The sequence below is a fragment of the Haemaphysalis longicornis genome, unplaced genomic scaffold, assembly GCF_048455015.1.
Source record: "Haemaphysalis longicornis isolate Haplotype H1 unplaced genomic scaffold, Haemaphysalis longicornis Haplotype H1 scaffold_8, whole genome shotgun sequence".
NCBI lineage: Eukaryota > Metazoa > Arthropoda > Arachnida > Ixodida > Ixodidae > Haemaphysalis > Haemaphysalis longicornis.
Window position 1 is genome coordinate 151,921,566 of NW_027526445.1, and position 21,643 is coordinate 151,943,208.

Sequence of the window (21,643 nt, forward strand, 5' to 3'; positions counted from 1 at the left end):
ACACGTAAGAGAAGTTGTTTGTCAGCACCAAAAGAGATGTGCGACAGAACCTTCAGGATATTCATTGTTTTTAAGCATTTATGTTTTAGTTGTTTTATGTGTGGGATGAATGTCAGCTTTTCATCAAAGATAATACCCAAGAACTTGTGTTCCTTTTTTACAGGAATAGAGACACCGTGGAGTTGAAGGTCTGGATCCGGCCGGATACCACGCCTCTTGGAAAACAAAATACAAGTGCACTTCCCGGGATTAAATTTAAAACCATTGCCATCTGCCCAGCCAGCTAGCTTGTTAACACCAAGCTGGACCTGGCGCTCACAGACAGACAAGTTACAGGATTTAAAGGAGAGTTGAATGTCGTCTACATAGACTGAACAGGAAATCGACGGTGGCAGTGCCTTCCTAAGGGAATTCATTTTCACAATAAAAAGGGTGCAACTTAAAACTCCACCTTGTGGCACTCCATTTTCCTGCACATGAACCCTAGAGAGTGCAGTTCCAACTCGCACACGAAAGGTTCTTTGAGACAAGTAGCTGGCAAGTGTGTTTATCATGTTACCTGACATGCCGAAGGACTTGAGGTCGCTTAGGATGCCGTACCGCCACGCGGTATCGTACGCTTTTTCCAGATCAAAGAATACCGTCATACAATATTGTTTGTGGAGGAAAGCATCCTTTATATAAGACTCGAGCGCAACGAGTTGGTCGTTCGTGGACCGCCCCGCCCTGAAGCCTGCCTGGCAGCCCTCGAGAAGACCATTGTACTCAAGAAAGTACACGAGTCTCCTGTTTATCATCTTCTCGAGGAGCTTGCACAGGCAGCTTGTGAGGGCGATGGGCCGATAGCTAGCAGGAGAGGAAGGGTCCTTTCCTTCCTTCAGGAAAGCCACTACTATGGCCTCCCTCCAAAAGCGAGGAAAGTGCCCCGAAAGCCATATGTTGTTGTATAGATGTAGGAGTGTTTCCAGAGTGTCTGGGTGTAGGTGTTGTATCATGGTGTATGTGATTTTGTCTGCACCTGGAGCTGAAGGCTTACATGTGCTCAGAGCAACCTTCAGCTCATGAATAGAAAAAGGAGAATTGTAAGAAGTGTGCGACTTGTTGTTATCACGCAGGGACTTCTTTTCTACAGATGTTTTGTGTTTCATGAAAGTGTTTGTGTATTGTGCTGAACTGGACACGTGTTGGAAGTGTTGTGCAAGTGTGTTAGCCTGGTCTTCCAGTGTGTCCCCTGTTGTACTAACCAGGGGCAGGCTGTGTGTCTGTTGTCCTTTTAGTTTTCGTATTCGTGTCCAGACTTTGTGTGCGTCAGTGTATGAGTTGATGGAAGTGAGGAAGGTGCGCCAACTCTCCCTTTTCGCCTCACGACGCACTCGCTTACCCAAAGCCTTTGCCCGTTTAAAAGAAATTAGGTTATCTGACGTGGGGTACCGGCGAAGGACACCCCACGCCTTGTTCTGGGCCTCTCGCGCCCGCCTGCAGTCCTCGTTCCACCAGGGCCTCCTTGGGTTGCGGGACGCACTGGAGGCCTGGGGCATGGACTTTTCGGCGGCGTCGACTATGTGCGCCGTGACGAGTTGGGCTGCTTCCTCCACGTGTAGGTGTTTTATGGTTGTGTGGTGCAGTTTAGATGTTTCTGTGAATCTGCTCCAGTTTGCTTTTGATTCATTAAACCTTTTATGGGAAGATGGACTGCTCGGGCCTATACCTATATACGTTAATGAAGTGGGGAAATGGTCACTACCATATGGGTCCGTGCCCACACCCCACTCAAGGCATGGAAAGAGAACTGCGGAACCAATAGCCAAGTCAAGATGCGAGTATGTATTGTGTCCTAAGTTATGGTATGTAGGCTGTTTTTTTTTGAAAAGGCATGCTCCGGAGGATGTAAGAAACTTCTCTATCAGGCGACCTCGGGCATCCGTTCTAGAGGAGCCCCAAAGAGAGTTGTGTGCATTAAGGTCGGCTGTTATGATGTATGGTTCGGGCAGCTGGTCGACCAGCGCCTCGAAGTCAGAGCTCAGAAGTGCAAAATCAGGAGAGATGTAAATGGAGCATACCGTTATTAACCTATTAAATATTATCGTACGGATTGCTACAGCCTCAAGGACAGTGTTCAGAGTGACAGGGTGGCAGGCTAAGGATTTCCGGGCGACAATTGCCACACCTCCTGAAGAGTGTGTGCAGCCAACCCTGTCCTTTCTGAATACCATGTACCTATTTAAGAAATTTGTGTGCTTAGAATTGAGGTGGGTTTCCTGGAGACACATGATACTTGGCTGACTGGCATGCAGAATCTCTTACACATCGTCAAGATTTTTAAGGAGGCCTCTGCAGTTCCATTGGATGATGTTTTCTGTTCCCATTATTTAGGTTTAAGAATGAATGGAGTGTGTTTGTGTTCATGTGTCGTCTTTCGGGGCTGTTACTCTGGGGTTAGGCTTTTTAGGCCTGTCTGTAGGCTTGGAAGTCGGTGGCCACTCCCTGCGCTGCGTTGCAGGCAGGAAGGGCCCGACATCCATCTCGTCGTCGGATGTCCGAGGGGTGCCCGACGGACTGGGCCCCCCGGACTTGGCCCCCCCTCGGGAGCCCTTCGTTTGAGCCGCCACCGCCGAGGGCGTCCGGGGCACCAGGGGTGGCACGGGCGGTGCGGTGACAGTGGGAGCCGGTGCGGGGCCCGTGGTGTCCATCACCTCGGTACCCTCCAACGGACTGGAGGACGGGGAGACAGAGGCGGGAGCGGCACCGGTCCCGACAGAAGTGGTTTGCACCACAACCGCTGCTGCCTCAGCAAGCGGCGTGGTGCCGGGTTGGGCTGCGTGAGGCAACCCAGCGGGAGGCGGGGGCGGGACCAGGTCAGACTCGCTGAACTGGGTCCCTGTGGAAACCAGACGCCGCTCCGCCCCCCGGCGAGCCGCGTCTGCGTACCTCCCCAGAGGGAAAGAGGCGAACCTCTTTCGCGCCTCTGGGAAGGTGATGTTCTCCGTGACCTTGATGTTAATTATCTTTTTTTCTATTTGGAATTTTTCACACTTGCGGGAGTACGCTGCATGCGGCCCCCCGCAGTTTACACAAGTGAGAGTTTCGGATGGGCAGTTCTCGCTCGGATGGTCGTGCGCCGCGCATTTTGCACACGTCGTTCGGCCACGGCAAGAGTTCGTACCGTGCCCGAACCTCTGGCACTTAAAACAGCGCCGCGGGTTCGGGATGTAGGGACGGATGGAGCAACGGATGAAACCTGCGTTTATGTATTGTGGAAGAACTGCGCGGTCGAAAGTCAAGATAATGTGTTTGGTCGGAATCTCCCTGTCGTCTCTGCGGATAGTGATGCGTCTCACGGCAGTGACGCCCTGATCCTTCAAGCCGGCAAGGAGATCCGCATCCGTTTCGTTCAGGAGGTCTGTCTCGGATATCACACCCTGCGAGCTGTTGAGGCTCCGATGGGGTGTGACCCGGATGTCGAGATCCGCCAGTCTAGTCTGAGCAAGAAGCTTTGCAGACTGCTGCTTGTCATTTATTTCAATTAAGAGTTCACCAGACCTTTGTTTTTTGCATTTATACGATTTTCCTACTATGGCTTCAAGATACTTGGCAATCAAGAAGACTGACTGAGATGCAAGAGGGTGGGTTGGATTGATGGATTCCATGACAAGAAATCGAGAAAAATTATCTGGTTCAGGAAATGTCAAAGATGGCAATAAAGGAAAAGATACTTCGGTGCGGCCCCTTTTCAGGGACCGATCACGTTTGGGGGGGGGGTTTAGAGAATGCCATACATCATAGTATAGAAGCAGGGGACGGGGGTTCTTTCTTCTCAAACCTTACCCTGATAGCCTGAGAGGTCCCGGAGCTCCCTGCCTGGTAAACAGACAGGGAGCCCATCCGCCGGAGCTTGACCTGGGCTCCGACGGCCACCGTTCGTGGTTTCTAACCCTCCACCTATAAACACATCGCCACGGTTGGATCCAGCTTATGTTTGGGGGCTCGGGGTCCGCGGTATCGCCAGTACCGTCACCAAGATTGCTCAAGGTGCCCCGTGCGGGGACCTCCAAGGAGTACAGCCAGTGGCAGATGAGCACTCACATGGCACATCTCCATGAGGGAAGCACTTGGTCATAAGCAGAGGGATGTTGTCCATGAATCTGCAAGACAGAAGAGATAGCCCACATCAACCACACACCGTGGAGGGGAACCACACCAAGGCTGGCATTCTTGGTGCAGCATCTTTGACAAGCCACAAGACACGCAGCACAGGGGCCACGGCATGCAGTGCAGCGAGGGAGGGGACTGATTGTCTTCTCTCGGTGAGCACTTATGAGAGGAGAGAGGAGGGAGGCCTTACAGTTTCTCAGAAAACAAAGCCGTACATGCTGCTGCAGCAGAGGCTCTGAATGATCTCAAACAAGCGGTCTCCTTCTGCAGGAGTAGCAGTACTCACCCGCACTTCTGCTGGCTGACGTACTCGGGGTCCTTGAGGTTCTCCTCCCAGGGCAGGCGGCAGCACAGCCACTGGAGCAGGTTGTAGCCCAGGATCTCAATGTCCCCCCTCCGAGAGTGGGCTGCATGGCCGCAGAGAGGGGCAGGGGGCCTTAAAGGGACCGCTCGAGCAGCACACAGAGTGCGAGCCCTGGCGAGGCATCAACGGCAGCTCACCGCCAATGTGGGCGTCCCGGCTGGTGAACTCGATGGTGCCGTCGTGGGCCTTCCGCAGGTCCTCCTTGTACTCCTTGTGCACGCCGTTGGTCATGTACCGACAGGCCAGCCCAAAGTCGACCAGGTACACCTTCGGGGGGAGCAGCAGGGGAAAGAGAACTCATGCGGGAGGGCCCTCCATCCAAATGCAAGACACTACCAACCCGCAGAGATGACAGGAACACACTCACACTTGACAGTGATCAACGGCAGAGAAACGAGAACACACACCTTGTTCTCGTTGCCTTTTCCGAAGCCGAGCAGCAGGTTGGAAGCCTTGACGTCCGCATGGATGTAGCCCAGGCTGTGCACATACTCCAGCACGTCGATCTGCCAGAACAAACAGCAGGAGGTGGAGACTTTCACACACACACGCACGAGCAAAAGGCAGAGCTCACCCAAAGAAGCAAAACAGCAAGCCTAAAATGTAGCTATATGTAGCAAATTTTAAAATTAAAAAAAAAAATTTCTGGGCAGAACAACCCTGCATGCAATGTAAAAACCCCGCACAGGAATTATTTTAGCCTTGCACACAGGGCACAATTCACAAGTAGTCAACGCAGGGCAGGTTTTAATGTCGCACTTCTGGACCACCAGTCCACCCACTAAGTGCCCACTGGTGTACAGGAACCCAAAGCCCCACAGAGCCCACGTATGGAAAAGTGACGCCTGACCCCGCAACCGGCTCTGGGAGTTGCAGAAGTTGGCCTGCCACCTGTCGGCAAGAGCCCAAGCTAGCAAATGCTACGTCTTAGGCCAACAAGTGGTCACATAAAAGTGTTTACACAATCGAAGTCACTGGTTTTTCACTGCCAAAGCAAGTCTTGTAATGTGTGAAACAGACCACTTGCTGCAACCAACATGCCAAAGTACAATTTCCCGAAACAAAGGGCATTGCGTTATGGGGGTGAAATCCTCGCAACTGACATGCCCTGATGTGCCCTATCCCCACATGGGCATTTTTACGACTAATTCCCCCTGAGAGCTTTTGTGCTTCCCCGAGCTGACTTTGGCCCTTCTCCACCGCAATGCGTCGTCGTCGCCCCCCCCCCCAAGGGCACTCACCACGCGCATGCCGAGGGTGAAGGCGGCCTTGAGCGGGATGGTCTTGCCCGAGCGGTTGAGCACCTTCTGCAGGTCCTCCCCGAAGCGGTCCATGACCAGGAACCGGTACTTCTCCCCATTGTAGTCGTGCGAGCCCGAGCCCCGGAACTGGGGCATGCCCAGGTAGTCCAGCTTCCTCTCCTTCACCCACTGGTTGACTACGCGGAGAGGAGGGGAAAGGAGAGGAGAGGAGTCAGTCCCCTCGATTACACGAGTGTGGCAGGAGCGCTCCATCGAGAGGCCTTTCCACAGGACCGACGCTGATAGGGATGCATGGGATGTGCCTACTAGGGTGACATTCGTCTTTTAGTGCAACAGAGATGTTGCAAATTCCAAATTTGGGGGGTATTTTATGTCCCAGAGCTACACCTGGCACCATGCAATTTGCACGCTCCCGAACTCTTGGCTGTTGGCACCGAAACGTTAGCAGGACATGGCCACACTCACTCTGCTCTGCCTTGCCCACACGGTGGTAGAAGTTGATCTCCGTAAACAGGGGCCCATTGCTGTGCGGTTCCTGCAAAGGGAGGGGAGGAGAGGCACTGTGCTCAGTAAGCAAAGCTGCCTGCCACCATACGTACACATGCATTTGGTATTTCAGGTTCATGCCTTGAAAAGTCAAGGCCATGGTTTGGCTCATTAAAAACGCTCGTTTGTAACAACAACGATACCAATTCTATCCCAAAATTTTTCAATGGCGACACCAATTTCCGGCGATTTGCCCCCTTGCCAGCTTTGCCCCCTTGCAAACTTCATAAGCCCCTCCCTAAAAGGCTAAAGCAGCTAATGGGCGACTCACAATTTTGACGACGAATGCTGCATTGGCGTCCACTGGCTTGGAGACTACGTCGGAGGCTGCGGGCAAAGGGAAGCAGAAAGACATCACAGTGTAACATACGTAACACGCTCCTCAATGGTCCGAGTCGAAAGCAACCACTCAACAATTGGGTCATCATGCCACTAGGAAGCAGCGCTTCATTTCTCCAAAGCTGTATTTCCATGCTCTACTACTCCCCTTACTGTAGGGATTTTGACTGTTTCACACAGCTTGCAGGCTCTTTTTAAATAATTAGGTAAGATGAGAAAATTTAAAAAATAGTGAGGAGGTCGGAACGCAACGGAATCCAGTGAAGCATTGAAAAGCAACCACTGGCAAAGGCTGCGCTGGCGCTGCCAGGCATCCAACACCATGCAACAAAAGAAGACAGGGCTCCAGGGAAGGATCGGCCAATCAGACTTTTATTCAGAATCGTATCGGTGGGCAGCGAGTACAGCAGATCTTACAAACATGCGTGTCCAATTTTGCCTGGCACACGACGACACAACCGCACACTGCACCTCAAAAGCTCGCCATGAATGCAGACAGGACACCACTGCAGTAGAATCCGACCATTCGCAGCAATTGAACACAATTTTCTCGCGAAACCACTTCACATCGATACAGCCATACAGAACAGAAGAAGCCAGATGCGAATTTCCCCCCCCTTTTTTTTTTCTTTTACAAAAGCATGAGGGGAAAACAAGGACAAGCGAAACACGCACATGATTGGCTGCCCATACAAAGATGCTCCAAACCGTTACAACTTTTCCTCCGCGCTCAAACAGTTTCGAAAAGAGGGCTACCGCAGTTTGAACAGGCCAGTCTCTCCTGGCACCACCATTCACAGAGCACGAGGAGTCGGCACAGCCAATATTGCAAAGTAAGGCCGATGTACCGCCAATTTGAAAGCTTTGCAAAAGGGTGAGAAAGTGGGAACGAGGGTTGCAGGGAAAGAAAAAAAAAAAAAAAAAAAAAAAAAGGAGGATGCAGAAGAAATTAGTTGGCTTCCCGTCGAACCAGTGCCCGAAAGTCTCGTAAAATACAAATGCACCCACTGCAACGCCTCAAACAATACAACCCAGCCTCCCGTCACCAAAGGATGCACGACAGTGACGAAATATGATTGATGGCTTTTCTGCAGTACCAGATATCGATGGCTTTTTTTTTTTTTTTTTGCAATTTCCGAAAGACCAAAGCAATAGTATTCCAGCAGCACATATGGAATCCAAAGAACCCCGAGCACATATGAGCAATGTTGGCAAGTTTGGCAGCGTCAATACAGCCTTCACGCAGGATAACCAAGTCCACATTTCGTGCTTGATGGCTTGCTCCACAGAGCACAGAGTTTTCGTTCAGCAGGCAAAATCCGACGTGTTATGGCTCCATTACGAGAGGAAATTGGCCAGACAGAAAGGAACACCAGAGACCAGCAGCACTTACCGGCCACCACTAAGCGGGTCCAGCAGATGCATGCTCCGACGGATGACTTCGGACTTGCACTGCTACACATTCATCGCGCGGCGGCTCACACAATTCACACAAGACTCACCCAAGCGCCATGCCAAAACGACTTCGAGGGCGGAGGGTTTGAGCCAGGAGCAAGTCCCGGCTCGCTTTAAAGAGGCGGCTGCACAAGGCACCATCGCTACAGTGGTTCCCGGTCATTAAATTCGCCTTGCACCACACACATCAACCACTCGTCCACAGCTTTTCTCACATTCAAACGCCTCTACACCAACGCAAAAACGCTAGCAAACAAACAACAGACTCGACGAGCGAGACAAGGAAAGAGGGGGAAAAAAAAAGGTGCGCCCACTCACCCAGGTAGATCTCCCCAAATCCGCCCAAGCCCACAGCCTTCCCCAGCCGCCACTGCTTCCGACAGAGGTCGGTGAGAATTTCGCCGGCCGGCAGGGGGTCCGGGAGCCGGTGGCCATTGGCAGCTTTCCGGGGGGCAGCAGCAGCCTTCTTCCCCGCGGCAGCGGCTGCAAAGACCACAACCACAAGCAGCACCACTGAGCCAAGACAAACGACGTTTGCGGGAGGCATAGAGTTCCATACTAATATATACTAGAGGGAAATCTGGCGGCGCCGCCACTACAGTTAGCGATGCTCCTCACCTCCTTGGCTTGGTTAGCCACATGGCTTCTTTTTCGCCTTGAAGCCAAAAGGGGTAACATTGTTTTTCTGTTCATCTTCCATGAAGCTTCTAAATAATCCCTGACTAATAAATCTTTCTGGAGCTTTAATTTTATAATAACAGAACAAATTTGATTAATTTTTTGCAGTAATATTGTTGCATTTTTGCAGCCAAAGCCAAATTTTCAACCTGTTCGTGAGCCATGCTAAGGACAAGTGGAACGTACCTGCCGGGTACATGACGGAAGGCTCGCTGAAGCGCGGCTCCACAGACACTGGCGCCAGATTTCCCTCTAGTATATATTAGCATGAAACTGTATGGCGGGAGGGCAAAAGAAACACTCGTGGATGCCAAAACCAGGCTCTACCACTGAACACCAGGGCCAATCACAAGCACCTCTTGCCGACCGTTTCCTAAAGCCATTTCGAAACTTTGTTTCGATGCACACGGGCCCTGTTACTTCACCTGCAAGATCCCCTCTCCCCCACAAAGACACTCGGCGGCTAAGGCGTGCCTCTGACGCGGGGTTTGATCCTTGCTGCAGTGAACGTTTTTCAGGAGGAGGTGATGAATGAAAACGCCAGTGTCAACCTTCTATCACGCGCAAAAAAATCCCTAGGTGGTTTACATTAATCCATAGCCATCCACTGCGGTGTGCCGCAAAGCCTAGTTATAGCTTCAGTGTAGCTACACTGAAAATTTTATTTTGACTGCTCAAAGATTAAAAATGTAGTTTCCTTGTAAACAATAAGGAGGGGAAGGGGGGGGGGGGGGGGGCCTTTGGGCCCGGTAAGACGTCAGTATCTTTTGAAGGCTCATTTCCGACAGGACACCGAGAAAACACAGGTACACCCGTGAAAAGACTGGAGAGAAATGCAAGAATGTATAAGTACAAGCGGTGAAAAAAAAAAAAAAAAAAAAAAGTGATTAGAGACATGCTATCAGCAGATTGGGGTTGTAATCGGCACTTATATCATACTTAATGTTATAACTCTTACTTATTGTGCTTATACAGCGTAGACCGCTTATAACGTATGTCGTGGGATCCGCAAAAATCCGCACTATAAGCGGTACCGCACTATAACCAAAACGTGCGCGAATTCAACCAAATCACCCCTACCACTCAAGTCATCCCAAATTTTTTATCACCCAAACGCACAGCACCTAAAAACGAAGGCAGGGTCTTTATTTCGTATTATTTTTAACATCAGCCGCTGCTGCAGGGTCTCACATTGCAAAAGCGCGGTCTTGCAAACGGCGAGTGCGGCTTTAACTTCTTCCGTTGCGTTTGTGTTGTGAAAGACCATGGCTGCGTTTTTTGCGTCTATGAAGATGCCGCAGGACATGATAAGAAAGGCCAGCGGGATTTTTTTTTTTTTTTACCCCACCTTGCGTTCCCGATGCCGAAGGCGGCTGCTTATCAGCGCAACGTACTGGTGGTGGAAACCTTCGCGCGGCTCGCTTGTTTGGAAAGAGCGGTGGGTGGCTTATCTGCACAATGTTCGAAAGCGTGAACTGCATGGAGCGATTTCTCGCGAAAACGTGCAGCGCACGCCGCCGGCGCGGATACAACTGGCGTAATGTGTGCGGCGCAGTAAGAGGTGGCAACATGGCGTCGGCACTGGCCGTGATGCGGTGCAGGCAGCTCCAGCGACAACTTCTAACCGCTCGCTGAAATGCCGCACGAGGCGCAAGCGAAGATGCTCATGCAAGAACAAGAAAAGAGCTGATAATGTGACCGCAAAGTGGAATATAAACTGCCATTCACGCTGCTTGTGAAAGCGCCCATCAAAAAATACCGCGGTGGTAAGCCTAAACTAAAGGCCCTTCATCTCATTGAGGGACTTTAGCCTAAACACCTCTGGCGCGGCTAGCCGGCTCGGGGCGCTTCGAATCTCCCGCCATTAGGTGCGCGTCTTTCCATTGGTGCAAGTCGTCAGGATCCTCCCACTGCCACGCGAAGAAGCCACCGCGAGCGCGCAATAGTAGACGCGAGCATGAAAAAAACGCACGCGCAACGCCAATGTCCACAATTCGTGTGCGAAAACGGGCCATGCGGTTCACGATTAATAGAAACAACTTGCCACGCGCGGACGGGGAGTCGGCCGCTATCTTCCGAGGTGCATCAAGCAAGGACAGCTGTGGTTATCACGTACGCGCGAACTAAAGGGTGCCTATTTTTTTCTTCTGTGTCGAAGTTAGAGGAGAGCAAGGGGTGCGCGCTGCGTCAGATGGCCGATTTCATCATTTCTTTTTTTTTTTTTTTTTTTTTGCTACCCTAAAACGATGCCCCAGCTGCGCCGGTCGATCAGCAAACCCACCGAAAAACCACACTATAAACGGTATTGTGGTTCGGCCAACCGCATCTTAAGCGGTATGCTTATACATCGAGTTCTATGGAAGGCAAACCGGTGGTCACAAAAACCCGCGTTATATCCGGTCCCGCACTATAAGCGGTTACGTTATAAATGGTCTACACTATACCATAACAAGATTGGCACTTGTATCATAAACTGCTGAACCGTCTCAGGTTGTACATTACTGCCAATTACAAGGTGGAAAGTTGACTCCTCTAGGGCAGCAGAATGTATGTTGTCATCACTCATTTTTCAAGGCTCTGAGAATCTGAGAAGAACGGGGGGGGGGGGGGATACAAAGCAGTCCTAATGCACTTCTGCAAGTAGAGTTAAGGTGCTGGCAACACAGGGCTAGTTACTAGACACAATGAAGGAAGTTCACTTTTGTTTGCTGAAAGCAAGTGGCGGTTGCAGAACAGGCACCAGAAGAAAAGCTTATAACCGGATCACAGCAAGACAGCAATTGTAGCGCAAGGCTGCTGATGTGTCCTTCAGGGGACAACTGAAACAATACACCAGGAAAAAAAGAAAAGAAAGAAAGCAGCCTCTTGGAACTATGCAAACAAAACAACCAGCAATGCCTCAATGAGCTTCAACCACAGGTAACCAACCACAAAAAGTTGTGAACAGAAATGCTCACGAACACATGAAAAGAATGCTGCCGCAACCTATTTCCTCAAAATGCCTACCCAACGTGCAAGATTCCATAGAGCTACTATACGAGAAAATCGTGCCTACTTTGAGCCCAGGTCACCCTTAACACCATGTGAATAATCCTGCGCTCTCACCTTGGCCCGAACAACACTTGCTTCTTGCCCTCTTACGGCCTTTGCTATGCTTTCATTTCCCTCTCATCATCATCATCATCACCAGCAAAAAGCCTTTCCCACAGATCACCAATTATCCGGGTCCTGTGCTAACTGCACCAATTTATCCCTGCAAACTCCTTGATCTCATCTGCCCATCTAACTTTCTGCCGCCCCCTGCCACACTTGCCTACTCTAGGGATCCACTCTGTTACCCTTAATGACCAACCAGGGGTGAGACAGCTTAATCAGATTTGGGAGCAGATTTGGGAGCAGCGAAATCTCGTTTTTGGAGCAGAAGAACCTTGATTGGAGCAGAAGCCTAAAAAATCAAATTTTTGGCGACTCCGGGGAAAGAAGTGCACTTTTTAATCGGTTCTGAACGTACATGACACTGAAACAGCATTTCAATAAAGTTTGTTTCTAATCCACTACTCTTTCACAAACCATTTTTTAAATTCTGAGGCTCTATGCATACATAATGGCGTGGAGCCCGTTGGAAATATCGAGTTGAAAAACTAAGCAATTGCAAAGCATTTTTACTATCTTGTGAATGCAGAAATTATTATTGTTCTAATCCCAGACTAGGCTTTACGCACAAGTGTAGAGCCACGGCAAAAGTTGCGCAAAGCGAGGTGACAGTCATCGCACCCCACCAGCCCTCCCATTTCAATCCCCAATGTGCACGTTCACTACAATCGTAATTTGATAAATGTTCGTATATTTAGCCACCTCCCTCTTGGCATTAAATTTCACTTCAGATAGATGAACTATTATTACTAGCGTGCAATAATAGCCCGTCCCGCTATCGGACACTGTTTGGACAATTTGCGGCAATGTAGCCTCCGCCGCCACTTCTGCAGTGTCGATCGTCCCATTCCTTCCCACCGCTCGCAAGCTCGCTGTAAAAGGCAGCAATACCCCAGCGTTGTATAACACTGCAATGAGTCCGAAATTTCACTTCAAGCACGCACCACGCCTGACACTCAAGGCCGAAACTCGGCGAATTCGCGGGCACGGCGTTTCTGATGAACTCCTGTATTTCGAGTCGCGCAACTTCCCGCGACAGACCAAACGACAAAATGTAAACCCAGCCACCCTCATAACCAAAACCACGGTAGAAATCCGGGAAGAGCACTCTGCCTAAACCACAAGCAACTGCTTCGCTCGGCGACCATGTTTCCCAATGTTCTCCACACCAAGATGGCGGCGCCCCGTCATGTCGTTCTGGATATACGGCGCTCCGAAAATTGCGTTTTTTTTTATCAACTTGCCCAAGTAGTTTGTCGCTTCAGTACACGTAAGTATTTTTTCTACAGGAATTTGAAATGGTTCTGGATGGGAAGACCTTAAACTCTTACAATATATAACATGTGCAACCCGACACTGTGACTTTAAAAAGACTATCTCGGGGAAGATTTATGTGGGTTTTTTATTAAATGATCAATCGATTAAAGCTTTACAAACAGCATCACCTTTGGGTCGCTGGAAAATTATGCCATCAGTAAGTATTTTCCCCCACCGAAACTCACGGGAGTGTTAAAAGCCTTGGCTCTCAGACTGTTTTGGAGCAGTTTGGCGCAATTTTAGCAAATTTCAAGCTTTTGGAGCAGCCCGGCGCAGGAAAACACATTTATATCAGAACTGCGCAATATGCGCACCTGTCTCACCCCTGACCAACGGATATCTTGCCTTCGCATTACATGCCCTGCCCACGTCCATTTCTTCTTAATTTCTACAAGTATGTACTTAACACGCGTTTGCTCCCTGACCCACTCCGCTCTGTCCTTGTCCCTTAATGTTACACCTATCATCTTCCGTTCCATTGCCCGCTGAGTCGTTCTCAATTTATGTTGAACCCTCTTTGTGAGCCCCCAAGTTTCTGCCCTGTAGGTGAGTACCGGTAAGATGCAGCTGTCATACACTTTCTTCTTCAGGGACAATGGTTGGCTGCCATTCAATATCTGAGAATGCCTGCCGAATGCACTCCACCCCATTACTCATTACTGCTTTTCTCAGACACTCACCGGGCTACCACTGATTTCCTTCATGCTCCAAGAACGTACAGTTGCAATGCACATGCATATAATGCCTAACAGAGAAATTGAGGTACACCTTTGCCAATTTTTTTTTTTTTAATGTTGAAGGCGTAGTATACACCTTGCACACTTTTTCACCCCCTCGTTACAAGGACACAAAAGACCATGAGGTAACACCACCTTTCAAGTTTTGATTGTGCCCGAATTTCTGCAAAGGCTAAGCATGTAAATATCTTGGTGATACTCATGATCTTATAAAAACTTACACCTGACGCCTGCAATTTTTCTCCAAGTTGTTTAGTGAATGCAATACTTACGCGTCTGACGCGCTGAAAATGCATTTGTTCAAAAACAATTTTAAGAACCTGTTGAATTCAAGCGCTCTACACAGTGTTTACAATCATCTAAACCTAGCACTGACATCAAGTACAAAGAAAATACCAGCAGCTTGAAATGAATGCATTGTGGCAAAGGCTCGAAATGGCCCGTGAACACGCGCACACGTTTACTAATTTTGCGAACACAATTTTGCGTTCCGACAATTTGGACATGTCACCCCCCCCCCAAATTTCTGACAATACTGAACCACACATGCTTACCTGAGATAAACATGCGCAGCGGGTTTGCTGTACTGACCATTCGCATGACCCACCTGTTCAGCATGTTTTGCAGACACTGAAAAACAAGTGCCTCGGAAGAGTGCCTCCAGGAGCTACGACTGATGCCCGCTTAACGAAGGTTTACAGGGGAAAACGAGACAGCTGAAACCGGTTGACCCATTCGCACGAAGAGCAATTTGTGCTGGCCATCTGTGACCCAATTACAAGGTGAGCACACACAACTAGAGATTCCCCCCTATAAAATATTGAACTTTTTAAACGTCTACTCACCTCGTTTCCTGGGCGGATCGGATGGGTTGGGAGACGCTCTCTTGGGCATTTCAGGATCGCTCAGGACTTCGGTCACGTTGACTCAACACCACGCATTCAAAGAGTGCACCTCTCGCGTCCTCCTCTGCGTTTCTATCTGAGCTGTCCTTTATGAGTCCTGCAAGGAAGTGCCCAACTCTCTTACTCTTATGACAAATGAAAGAAAAAAAAAAATATCTGAAAACAGGGCAACCCACACACCACCATATGGACATAGAAACTGAAGTTTATAACCTGTCGAGGCAAGTTTCAAGCAGCCTGATGTTTGTTGCCCTGCTGTACAACCAGCACTGCCAAGGCACTGCAAGCTGTTGATGGCTGCAACCGCAAATATTTCAAAAAAAAAAAAAAAAAAAAAGCCATCTTTGCAGTATTGCAACCTCCACAGCAATACAGTAAGTAACGCTGCTGCTTCGGTGCTAAGGTGAAAAACTGTCAAAATGCGCTGTCACATCTTCCAGCATTCCACACAAGTCACACTGCAATGGCAAGTAGCAAAGAAACAGCAAACTGCTTGCAGGTGTAAAAGGGATGTGAATCCGTCCATATCGCTGCCATTTGTTCATCCAACTTCCCAGACAGTATGACCAAAACTGGCATTTTCACAGTACCAACTAATGGGAGTCAAGAGTAAGAGTGGAAGAGTGGAATACAGCAGAAAAGGGCCAACAATGCTCCTTTCCTCCTCTTACAAAACGGTAGGCTAGGTTGAAACACAGAAGTAAGATTGATTGATGCCTGAGGTGGAATTCCTGTATCTGCTCTGAATTTTGCACTGCAACTTCTACCAGCTGGAGAAAAAAAAATTCACGAAGATGGAGATGCAGACAGAAAACCTGTGAAAAAGGTGCACACGTAAAGTTGAACATGCCATGGACACGCACAAAACTTGAACAATGCAAGACCTCCGCTTGCACATAGCAAGTCGGCCACCACGCACACAAACAGACCACGACTGAAGTCCAATTAGAACAGTAGTTTCGACCACAGCAATACACAACCACCTAGAGCAATGCACAACAGTTCAGCGGACGAAACAAGAGCCCTCATTGTAATAAAAGCAAGTTGCGTGGGATCGCGAGTGCCGACTACAACGAAACACGACTGCAGCATACGATGTTTATAACCAAAACAAATAAATTTCCAAGTTTACCATCCTGAACACCAACTACTTCAGATAACTACTTGTTCGAACAAAAACAATGTAAACCCGGCAAAAAAATAAGCCGGGGCACGCGAGCCCGTGGTGAAGTGCATCGCCGCGACATCTGACGCTGCACTTCTGGTGTCGAGACATCCATGTGCGCGTCCGACCACGCTCACTGCCCTGTCTTTTCTTTCACTACAAGTAACCAAGCTGATCACATCCAGCGTTTGGCCATGGGGGTCCCTTTCTTTTCCAACATGTCTCGCTCACACACGCTTCAAACGGTGAAGTGAGCGTTGCTCGCTCTGGCCCGATCCAACAAAACAGGACTTGCCCGTCTCGGTGACGATCTTATGCCACATACATCTCATTGCGTTTGTATTTTTTGCCTAGAACACGCAGTTGGTTGGTGACTAAAAATGAGCACACAAACAAGGAAACATTTTGAGGTGAGAAACACCTTGCACAAGTTTTAAAGCAAGTTTTGACTGGAAAAAAAAAAAAAAAAAAAAAAGCACGAGCAGAGATCGGCATGGTCGTGGGTTTGACAAAAAAGAACAAAAATAGTAATAATAGGTTGCAATATGCATTGAATCGTTTGGCACAGGCACAGACCAATAAGTTTCGCACTTCGACAGCGAAACAAACGATATCATCCTTGAAACTAAGATATTGAAATCTCGTTGCAACGCGTCCTTTATCAGAGCCAGGCAGATAGAGCAAAGCAGGCTTTACTTTCTCCGTTCGCCGCTTAAGTGTGTGCCAGCGAGACGTGTTGAGCATAAAAAGTTCCCTAGCGCCAAGCGCTCAATGCTATCAGCTTGGCCACTTGAAGCGAAAGAAAAGACAGGGTTAGTATACGGGGGCTGGACGCGCACGTGCACGTCGGTGTCTCAACACCAGAAGTGCAACGCCAGATGTCACGGCGATGCACTTTACCAAGCGCTCGCGTGCTCAGTTATTTTGCCACCGGGTGTACAATTTGCAAATGGCCTACTGCACATGCTGGGCTGCACGACAGACAGCAGCGAATCATTTCAAACCTTCATACGTTTGAAGGTGATCACAAAACCTATAAACAGTGTGGTAAGAAAAAAGAAGAAAAAAAAAAAAAAAAGGGGGGGGGGGGGGGATCAATGCGGCAGTGTCATGCTAACAGCACTGCTGTTAACGTAAACTTTAACCCCCGCAGTCAAGTCTGGAGGAACATAGTGGAACTACACGAGCTGAAATCGACCTGTTTTGGGATGTTGCAGCATGTCTCAAGATGAAGCACCAAGAATTCTACCACTTTGTGTTCGAGCTGTGTTTTTGCTGCTTCTTGATGCACAGACCCATTCTTACAATCGAAGGAATAAGAAAATGAATGCATTTCAAGCATGACTGCCCTTGTTACCACTGAACATAACCATGCACTCCGAATGGATCGTTTTGTTCTGTGGTTGTAAAGGCAGTAATTAATTTCCCATCTTGCAGAATCTGCCACAAGCTAGCGTGGGCAGGCTTTTTTTATAACGTGCATAAAGGTGTTTCCCACATTCCAGCAACCGAACGTTCGGCATGGCTATCCTGCTTCTATGAACGTCAGTGAAACTTTTGTTGTTACAACCATCAGTGATGCTGGCTTTTAGCCCAGTTTAATTTTTTTCACTATTAGAAACAACTGCAGGTTAACAAATGACACAGCTTTCTTCCAATTTTTAAGTCCCCTGTCCTTGTAAGAGCCTGTGTCCCAAAAGCTCAAAAAACAAACATGTCACGCAAACAAAAAGTGGCTAGGCACAGAAGACCCCACAAGGAAATGTTTGCGCAGCTTAATCTCCAAAGCTGAAACAGACTACTTCGTAAGTATCTGCAAAAGTTGTAACCCTGCCTTGCGAAGCTTCGTGGCAAGCGCATAGTAGGGGGTCTGCTAATTCCCCATTAAACTGGGCTGTAGACAGTTCAAACACAATCCCAGAAGCTGTTGTGGGATAACAGCGCCATGAAGACAACATACAACATTGGTTTACTGCAAACATTAAGTGTTTTAGCACTCAGTGCTCGACCAGCAGTAACAATTCCTCCTTCACAGAAAAATCAAGGCCACAATTCCAACTCTGCCGCTGCAGCTCATTTCACAATATCGGCAATGACGCATAGACACAGGTTCATAAAACGAACGCTGGTATGTTGGCTGACGCTGCCACTGTCCCCAGATATGTGTCCGTTGGTTATCTTCATTACCGTTGGCCTTTCAAGATGGCGCAGTGATACTGCTCTACGACCACTCTTTGCTTGTAACCCGACCAGACCCTGCTGTATTTTCACTATGAGTGATAGCAATCATTTGATGAAACCTCTAGTATGACTCAACAAACGGTTACGTACATGGTAACATCACTTATGCTAACTGGCCAGTGTCAGACAATCACACTCATGTTTACGCATTCATCACTTCCATTGTTTACGCCACCACTCTTACAGATATAAAAAGAATGTGCACTAAATTCAAGCCCCATAGCTCGTTTCTGCAAGCTTATAATCCCTGTTTAATTTGTGTTGGATTCTGCCGGCCCCTGCCAACCGCAACAAGCAGCCCACACCGCGTCATAAGTGCGGGAAAGTAGCTGGAAAGTCACATGCCCATTCTGTTTTTCTCGTTATGTAGCTCACGTGAGCGAAGCTTACGCTAATAGTGGTATCAGTGTCATCCAAACAAGACAATCCTTCGAACGAACCAAACTTGTATCTCGTCTTCGTGGTTCCTTTAACCCTAACGCTCTTCTAATCTATTGTTCAGTGAACATTTGCTACGTCAACAACAGCGGCACGGTATGTGATATGCGGTTGGTGTGCTTATCCTTTTTGCTAGCTTTTCCTGTTAATGAAAACCATTTGCCTCTGAGCATAAAACCCTGAGGGGAGATATTTATGTATTGGCAAATGGCAAAGACATATAGCACCTTTTTGGAAAGCAACCAACCTGACAGCCTGTTTATCTATCGATAAGGACAAACATAGCGTCTACTCAGAAAGCAACAAACATGAGCGAGCCATCTCATCACTTGAACCGAGGTGTTGCCCACAATTGGCATGAAATTCCAGAACGGTATCACTGACATTATATTGCAAAACCTTTTTTTTTTCTAAGCCTCGTTCAATTCCAAAATATGACCTCGTTGGGGTTGCAGTAAGCACACAAACGTGTTCAGATTGTGGGTTACCAAATCATCGGGACGCCAAATGTACTACTTGCCTGAACATGCCTTCCCGTTTCAACAATACGATCGGCGTTTGGAAGTTAACAAAGACATTCCCAAGCCATAAATCGTAACAAAGTAACCATCTGCCGCTAATTTTCAATAAATGCAAACACAAGGCGCTTCATTTTGAGCGTCTTTCGGGCTACATTTCGCGAGGCCGCGCCAATTAGGGCTGCGCTCTTATCAGGGATTCGGCAGGATGTATCGATTCGAACTGGTTATGGCTAAGTGAGCCCACGAACAACTCCGCGCCCGAACTGTTTTCGCTTTCAAGAAGTGGACTTCAGTGAGAAGTGAGGTGCCACTGCGTGCGTGAACACTTGCGAAAGCTAATTAGAGCACACGGGGCGAGTTCCTCGATTATCGACGAGCGCGTCGCCCGCCAATGCCGCCTTTTTGCCAATGTCCTCTCCCCAAATAAATCATGAGAATAAGGACGCGCCACAACACGGGGGGCACTGACCGACACAGACTTGGCTGCTAAGGAGGTCGCGGCACTATTTTTCTCGTCTGCGAAACGCCGGTCGTCTCCCCGAACGGCGGTACCACCACTACCAACGGACGCTCGGGTTAAATGCCCGAAGGGTGCCGACGGCGTCCGACACAGTTAAAAGGCCGCGACAATGAGAGCTCGCAGGTCTCCCACCCAGCTACAAACGAATCGCTTACCCTATGTGGTGGACAACTCAGCAGAAGATGTGGCGCAGAATCGTTTGTGGAGACACAACAGCACAAACCCAGCGCAAAACTAGTTTCGAGAAATATGAACAAAGAGCGTTGGTGCACGGAGTCAGCGAACGAGTAACCGCAGCTTGCCAAGGCTCAGGGTGCAATTGCTGGCAAGACCGAAACGTAAAGTGCAGGGGAGAAAAGCTCGCAAACTTTGTCGAGGTGCACAAAGTTTAAAATTCGAACACAAGTCGCTAAGCCTACCGTCAACCTTAGGCCTAACTTGTGACGTTACTCTTGAAAACAAACTGCGGTCGCGCGACTGCGTTGTCAGCCGGATACACGGCATCGCGGGGAAAGCTCGTATATTCATAAGCCTTACTCCGAACACTGTAGCGTCGTTTAAAAAGCCTAAATGGCCGAAAAAAATTAATACATACCTGCTAAGGCCAGCCTACCGCCATTGATTCAAATAGCAGCTGAATCTTGGGTCCAATCGCGTTACGGCAGGCGTCGGACTTCAAAAAAATCCTGAAAACCCGAAGAGCGCGAGGAAGTGCGTGCGATGGGGCCCACTTCTAACGCTTGCCTGTCAGACGGTCAGACAACCACTTTCCATAGCAAGGGTGCTTAGTTTCTCCATTTATCCGCATGGTGACGCGCTCAAACAAAACAAAAAGTGTCAACGTAAAATAAAAATACACTTTAATTCAAAACAAACAACAATTTAAAAACTCACGCAGATAGTATAGAATATTTTTTGCACTAATTAAACCAAAAACTACCATTCCACAAAAAAAATCTTTTTAAGTACCATCATCATGATTACAAAAAAAAAGATTTAACAAATGTACATTTATTACGATGTTTTTTAAATTAAACAGAAATCAAAAGTTAATGACCTTCGTTACAGATGTAACAAATGTAACAAAACACTCTATGCATGCTCCAAGCTGAGGAGCTCTCCAGTTGCGCAGCGAGACGGATAAATTATCTTTTTACTCAAAGCCTAATGAGCATTTTGTGAGCGAGGAATTTTGCAGAAACGCTAAGGACATAAGAAAGGAAAGAGAGGTATAGCCAAATGGGATGCCGTCACCATGCCGCACCGAGTGATAACGTGCGGTATTTTTTATCCGAAGGGGAATCCCCATAAAGAAAAGGGGCTTCCCCCTCAATTTGGCCTATGCATGTGGCGGTACCATGCGACCCCCGCAGAAACTGTCAGCTCTTCCGCTACGTAAATCATAGAGTCCTAAAAACTCTATGACGTAAACTTTGTGCGATGCGGAGCCCGGCCCATGCAGGAAAGATAAGAAAGCCAGGCGGCAAGCAGGTACAGTTCGTCGTGAATTCTAGCCTGTCTATATCCAGTAACTCTGCTGTAGCAGGTAGTCTTCTTGGCAAAAAATTCTGCCAGAAATGCAGCAATTCGCCAAATAATTTTTCTTCCCTTAATTCGCTCGTTTTTCCACTTTGGGAAAACGCTTCAGGCTTTTGAGGCGAAAATTTAGCAAATATGCTGCTCTCACATAAATCCGCTGCTAAGATTTTTTTTTTTTTTTTTTTTTTTGCTGATGGCAAACTGCAAACTTGCTTGCGATAGCAATTCAGGGATACACTTACTAAAAGCGCGGTTTCATGAGTCTCGACTGACTTGGAGTCGACCTCCGCCCTAGCTACGCGTAAGGCAAG

At 48.5% G+C, this 21,643-nt stretch overlaps 1 protein-coding gene across 3 annotated transcripts in view; it reads right to left on the reverse strand.

Annotated features, from left to right (window-relative positions):
• Positions 1–20,548, reverse strand: part of LOC144149403 (serine/threonine-protein kinase VRK1-like) — a 34,762-nt gene extending 14,214 nt beyond the window's left edge. For 2 of the 3 annotated variants that reach the window (XM_077680963.1, XM_077680960.1), the window contains exons 1-10: positions 20,389–20,548; positions 14,849–15,005; positions 8,437–8,601; positions 6,596–6,651; positions 6,244–6,313; positions 5,758–5,954; positions 4,924–5,022; positions 4,654–4,783; positions 4,439–4,559; positions 4,084–4,142 (exon numbers count right to left, since the gene is read on the reverse strand). In XM_077680963.1, the coding sequence (XP_077537089.1) occupies positions 4,084–4,142; positions 4,439–4,559; positions 4,654–4,783; positions 4,924–5,022; positions 5,758–5,954; positions 6,244–6,313; positions 6,596–6,651; positions 8,437–8,601; positions 14,849–14,897 (946 nt within the window). In that variant the 5' untranslated portion in view covers positions 14,898–15,005; positions 20,389–20,548. Of the gene's footprint in view, positions 1–4,083; positions 4,143–4,438; positions 4,560–4,653; positions 4,784–4,923; positions 5,023–5,757; positions 5,955–6,243; positions 6,314–6,595; positions 6,652–8,436; positions 8,602–14,848; positions 15,006–19,948; positions 20,268–20,388 lie in introns of those variants that run through there. The other variant, XM_077680962.1, reaches the window with a different exon arrangement.
• Positions 20,549–21,643: the final 1,095 nt, after the last annotated feature.